The following is a 6,530-nucleotide window of genomic DNA, read 5'->3' as shown; positions in this document are numbered from 1 at the left end:
GTATAGAAACTTTAATGGATATAACAACTTCCATCTCATAATATTACTAAATATCAGAATTACATTGGATTATTAAATGTTTTTTGATAATTTGAAATGTAAACGAGCGTCTCTTGTCTGAAAGTAAATTTTCATTCCTGCAGAAGCTTCTTTCAACGTCTACTGATGTTATAGGTGCATACTTGAAAAAGACGGTCTCACTTACTTACAATTCTTCTTCAATTTGAAAAGATTTTGCTTCAGCTGTTAATATTCTATAGATTTTCTTTATTGTTTGGAAGCCAGTGTAATAATGAAAATTGATAAAAAATAGTAAAAATTGGAAAAAATTAACAAAAAAACTTTAAAAAATGCATTAAAATGCAAAATACGCCCCGAAATTTAAAGAAAAATACCCTAAAAAATCTAAAAAAATGCTCTAAAAGACAAAAAATGTCCAAAAATGCAAAAAATGCATAAAAATGCAAATGTCATCAAAATCCGGGCCTTAATAATAACATTGGATGACGTGCTAAAGCGTTGAAATCAATCGGAAGTAGTAACCCGGAAGTCTTACAACGAATTTCGACTCCTAGCGCCATCTGTGCTTAGCTTTACACGATCAACCATCTCTCCTTGAAAATAACACTTGGGACAAAAAAACATATGACTTTAATGTATCGCATCATAAACTGTCCCCTTCTTCCAGCCACTTCCTACGTAGCAGAGAGAATTAGGGACATTTAGTATTCACTTGATTGAATTTAAAAAATCATGGCTATAAATATTATATTGACTCGCATTAATACTGTAGTTAGCAGAAAGAAACCGATTGCAGATTTGAAATCACTGACACGATAATATCAAAGAAACGTTACAAAAATGACATGAAGAAAAAAATTCCCCAGTGCAGTGGTAGAACTCTACAAGTAGTTAAACTACTGCAGTCGCTACTTTTTTTCGTAGTTTGTAGTGTAGCGTGCTACTTTTTTTTTTTTTTAAAAAAAGTAGTGTAGTGAGTAGTGCGTTACAAAAAAACAGTAGTTCGTAGCGATTTCTAGCTACTACTTTTAACGTTAGTTAAGAGCAGTAAAACGGCTCTAACCCAACTAATGTTTTGAATTTGATAGGTACAAATCTTGACGGGTCCGACAATGGATGCAATGAAAATGATTCAATGGCAGCAAGCTGAGGGTTAACAGTAATTACGTATTTAGAAATCACGTATAACTATTATTTAAACTAGCCATTATGAAAGAACACTTTGGTAACACTTTCACATGCTGATGCACTACACTCGTGAAACACCGTGGTTATTTCAAAAGAAGGGAACGTAATTTCGAAGTATACTTAATTTCTTAGAGGAAATAAAAGAGCTTTAAGCAATTAAAAAATTGCAAGTACATACTTGATAATTTAGCATTTTTTAAGTTAAATATTCGCTTTCGAGAAAGGCATAAAAATTTGAAGGTTAAATGATGATCAAATTCAAAGAAATTTTTTTTTCGGGATAACAAAGTAATGGTGAATTAAATAAATCAAACAATTATAACTCCGCCCACAAATAAACTGCTAAGAAATTACTTTGATTACCAGTTTCATCTTTTTACCCTGGTTGATACGATTTTATGCTGGCACGTATTTGTGACAGTCGGCGCGAAAGGGTTAAAGTAGTGAAGTAGTTAATACAAAGTAGTTGGTTGTCATTACATTTAAAAAAAGTAATTGTAGCTAACACTTGAAAGACTGAAACTATATTGCCCAAAAGCAGTCAAAATATGAGAGAATAACTAGTCAGTGTAAAAGAATAGCTAGTCATTGTGAAAGAATGACTAATGTGTAAAGAAATTTGTTTAATTAAATTTCAATATTTTTTTTATTATTTACAGTTATATAACAAGTAAATATTAACAATAGCAAAATTTACTTCTCTTAGAAAAAAAATAATTTATGCACCATTATTTGTACATTTTGTGCATATGAAAAAGCAGTGAAAAATGACTTCCTTGGGCAAGTTAGTGTTTATTAATTACATTTGTAAGAATGTCGTTGTAGTTTAGTTACTTTTTTAAAGAATAATTTGTATTTGACATAGTATTTATTAGCAATTAGAGATGTTGTATAACATATTTAATATAATAACCATTTCTTTCAAATAAAAAACAAAGTGGTAGCACAAATAACTTTTTATATGGCTTGAATTAGCGGGAGCAATGTATTAATGATATAAACATTATATTAATGATATAAACATTACATTATGTATTAATGATGTTGCATTGGGGCCGTGTACTAAAAAGAACTACCAGAAAAGTAAATATTTTAAAAAAAGAATGGTTCGTACCAACAACAAACGATGAGAGATGCCAGCTTGCTCGGGACAGCAAATATACATTTTAAAGTGGTAGTTTATCAATTGTGATTCTTGGTTTAATAAATTCAATTTAGTAGATTTTTATCCACCACTATTTCTAAATAATTCGTAGGCTTATATAATTCACCACTTTATGCCTCTTATGTCATGCTTTACCTTTTAAAAATAAAGCAAAAATCGTCGAATACTTGCAAAAATTACTTAGAAGTTATTTAACGTTTTTTAAAAAATTATTTTGGCGTGTCCGGAGCAGTTGGCATCTCTGATTACAGCCTTTTTCCATGGAATAAAAGCGCAATATATCAAAATTGTCCACCAAAAGAAAAGACAACGTTCTTAAGTGCGTTTTTTTACATAAATAAAAAATAGATTTTTTTGGCCGGTTTTTTTTCCAAAAAATCTGTGCGTTAAGGGGTTAAACTGCCGGCATAGCTGCCAACATTTGCAATCTCGTATACTTTACAAAAAATTCAGGCCTGCCAACTACTATGGTTTTTTGCAAAATATATTATAGAGCGGTAGACAATTAAAAACCAAATCTTTCATAATTTTTGGTAAATTTGCCAACATTTTTATAGTCTCACCATTAATGATCAGGAACAAAGTGGCGTTGCACATGAACTTTTAAATCATGTGTATTGGTGTGGAAAATAAGTTTAAATGAATGAAAAATAATACATTAAAACATAAATAAGCTAACACTAGAATAAATTTTTATAAAATGTGTAGAAAGTTTGGCAGCCTTGAAAGTTTTTTTTTGATTGGTAGTGAACTAAAGCAGAGATTTTAAAAACAAACAGAATTTTAAAGAAATTTTATTAAATTTTCAACCACGATCCATCGCACATTTAATCTTTTATATTTATATTTAAATGATATGTAGTAGTTGATAAAACTCTTTTAACCCTGACTTATTAAAATCTATGAACATAACCATCGTTTCCATGAGGAAAAATACTTTTTGAAACTCAGGATATGTTTCAGTTTTTGGAGAATATGTTTTTTTCCTCAGTGCTATTGATATTATTCCGATACTGCATTATCTGGGCTTAAAAAATTTGCAAAAACTGAGAATACGGCAGTGATTTTGATGATTTCAAATAGGTGGCAAAATGTCGCCAAATCGGCAATTTTTAGGAAGTTTAATAACTTTTAAAATATTTAAGTTATTTATCAGTTCTAAAGCTCAGCTTCAAGCATGCATTGCTTCAAGTGTAAGGCACTTAAACTATGGCTTTTTTTATTTCTCTTGGCGACAGAGCTTCGAAAAAACAGCGTTAAGCAAAATTAAACAAATAAATTCATGATAATTACGCAATCGTGTATTTAGAATCTGTCAAAATAAAAAATATATTTCTGCTTGAAATTGTCTTTCAATTGATACATTTCTACCACTAGGAAAAATAATTTTCGGAAAGAGTTGGCAGGTATTTGATAGCGTAGTTTCAGAATTTTTTTTCCCAGTGGTATCAAAAGTTAAGTAAAAATAAGCGTAGTTTATAAAAAATTGTTAACCTATTCATATAAATAGTTTAAAATTTTTTCGTAACATTCAAAGTTTAAAATTTCTGCCATCTTTTTTTCGAATTCTGAAATGATTAAGGAGAAAATATTTAAGTGAACACAAAATTTTCGTGATTCCTTTTATCTATTTATTTCGTGTGGAATGTAACATAGGGTTAAATGCCCAACGCAACATTCTTTGTCGTTTAGGAGTTCAATGGATACGGCCGTGATATTCCTCCGTCAAAAAAACTAGGAAATCCCAAGCAAATTTTGTGATTTTTGTGGGAAGGGGGGATAACACCAACAGGAATCACTGCCTTTGTGTGTGGGCGTGGGATTTTGTTTCTTTTTCTCTAGCTTTCATTAACTCTACTTGCCTCAACCCATAAAGATGCTGGACAGTAGCGAGATATGTTGAATGTTGATGCTTACCAGATGTTGAAACTTGTCACCACGTCTGCCTCTAGGCCTCCACTCAACCATTTTTTTTGTTGTCTTCTGATGTCTTTTTCATTCCAATTTCGCAGTGGCAGAAGACAGCGGATACGGTTGCCGTGTGAGACCTTGCAGATCGTCTGCAAGTGGTGTCAATTAAATAATCCTGATTTCTTCTTCTAATTTGGAGTGGAAATTGGTCAGTCGAAATATGCCGTAAATAATTTAAAATTTTTTCCTTGTCGAGCGAAACTATTTGCAGTATTTTTGTTTTTTTAATTTCACACGAGATATTTGGGGAATAATGGAGAAAAATGTCTCGTGGAATTGGACTAAAATGTATTTGTTTTCTGTTTTGTTTTGTTTGTGGTCGGAGTTCCTTGCAACAACTGCTCAACTGCCTTCAGGTAATGCACATTTAAAACACTAACTAGTTAAATAGGTATAACTATTATACTAGTTCATAAAAGTTATATTTTTAAAAATACTAGTACTAAAAATTTAATCATTGCTATCATATCTAATATCCTACTAGTTATGTACTATGAAAAAACTCCAAGTTTAATAAGAATATACGCAATATTAAATTATGAATGACTCATAAAATTTAATTATAATAACAATATTCACAATTTAAGTTATTGTTTCTGTCAAATAATGTCGAAAATTTCAAACTTACTAGTAATTTAGCAATTTATAATAATTTATTGGAACCAGGAGGCACTGATTACCAATTTCCGTGTTTTGGTCTCTTATAATTTTCTTCAAATATCACGTTCTTTTTAAAGACCATTTTCTTTTTCTAATTATAATTATTTGATGTAAGAACATTTTGTTATTATGGTAATCATAACAAAATGTATAATTTCTTGGATTTGAAATATAATTAACTGTAATGGAAAAAAAATGTAAACTTAAGAATGATGAATAAGAAGTAATTAAAAAAAAAAGCCAAAATATGAAGTAATAAATGAGGAGTAATTAAACTTATTTACAGTCTATAACGATTACCTTAATTTGTGAAACAGTTTAAATTGCAAACGGGTTTTATCTCTCTTAAAGCATTTATATTTTCAAAAAAGTTCTATATAAATCTTATGATTTATATCTGATTACTTTCTCTTATTTTTTTTTTTTAATTTATTATTGTTTTTTTATTTAAAGCCGCAAAAAAAAGTGAGAAAAAAATTTCCAAAAAAATCACTTAAGCAAAGCACTTTCGAACAATTGGAGTTGCGAAAAAAATTAACTAATATATTATCAACAAACATTATAGCAATAAATATTAACAGATATTTAGCTAACCAGGATTAATATGAATTATAGAATCATGTTAATGTCACTGTTTCACTTTTTAATAAAAATTACACCTATTTTGAAAGGATGATTATGAAGCGATATCAAGTCAACAGACACTTTCTCTAACCAATAAATAAATTATCATTAAATCTCGAATTTTCGTACTGTAATGAATGTGGAAAGAGTTATTATGAAAGGAATAATAATATACATATTAAGTAAAAAAAAATTATGTAATTTATCATTTAATTTTTAAAATGTTTTTACTCTGGATCCTTATTAAAAACATTTAACCAGCTATCTATGAGGTAATAACTCATGTTTTGTTTCGGAGAGATGTATTCATTTTATTTTATTTTTTTACCGTCGTTGAACAGCCGAGCCAATTTTATGGGTTTACGACTACTAATGCTCAACTTCGCAGCCTTTTAATTTTGAACCCAATCCAGAAGATAAGGGAGTACCTGGATCGAGTATTGGGAGAAATTTTGCCTTCGTGAAGGACTTTTTCATGAAGCTAACCTGCATTTGCGTTACATGGAGAGGAAGACCCCGAAAACCTCCCACGGTTAGCCTGACGGCAAGGGGACTCTAACCCATGATCCGTCTACCACTGAGGATATTTCACATCAGCACTGTGGTTGGTGCAAGCCGGATGCAGAATTCTGATCGACTGGGATTCGAACCCGGTTCGCCTCATTGGGAGGCGAACGCTTTATCCCCTGAGTCATCGAGCTCAGATGCATTTTTTTATAACCGTCGTTGAACAGTCGACCCAATTTTATGGCTTTACGACTACTAATGTTCAACTCCGTAGCTTTGTAATTTTGAACATAACCCAGAAGACAAGGGAACTGATGGGTCAAGTGTTAGGAGAAGTTTGCCTTCATGGAGAACTTTTTGATGGAACTAACCCGCATTTGCGCTGCATGTAAAA

General features: G+C 30.7%; 1 protein-coding gene across 1 annotated transcript in view; it reads left to right on the top strand.

Moving 5' to 3' along the window:
• Positions 1 to 4,384: 4,384 nt before the first annotated feature.
• The window catches only part of LOC107443413 (collagen alpha-1(XI) chain), a gene marked incomplete at its 3' end in the record, with an annotated part of 90,909 nt that continues 88,763 nt past the window's right edge, over positions 4,385 to 6,530 (top strand). The window contains 1 exon segment of the mRNA XM_071181930.1: positions 4,385 to 4,701. Within this exon segment, the coding sequence (XP_071038031.1) occupies positions 4,599 to 4,701 (103 nt within the window).

The sequence above is a fragment of the Parasteatoda tepidariorum genome, chromosome 6, assembly GCF_043381705.1.
Source record: "Parasteatoda tepidariorum isolate YZ-2023 chromosome 6, CAS_Ptep_4.0, whole genome shotgun sequence".
NCBI lineage: Eukaryota > Metazoa > Arthropoda > Arachnida > Araneae > Theridiidae > Parasteatoda > Parasteatoda tepidariorum.
Note: the sequence above shows the minus strand (reverse complement) of the source record. Positions and strands in the feature narration are given on the sequence as shown.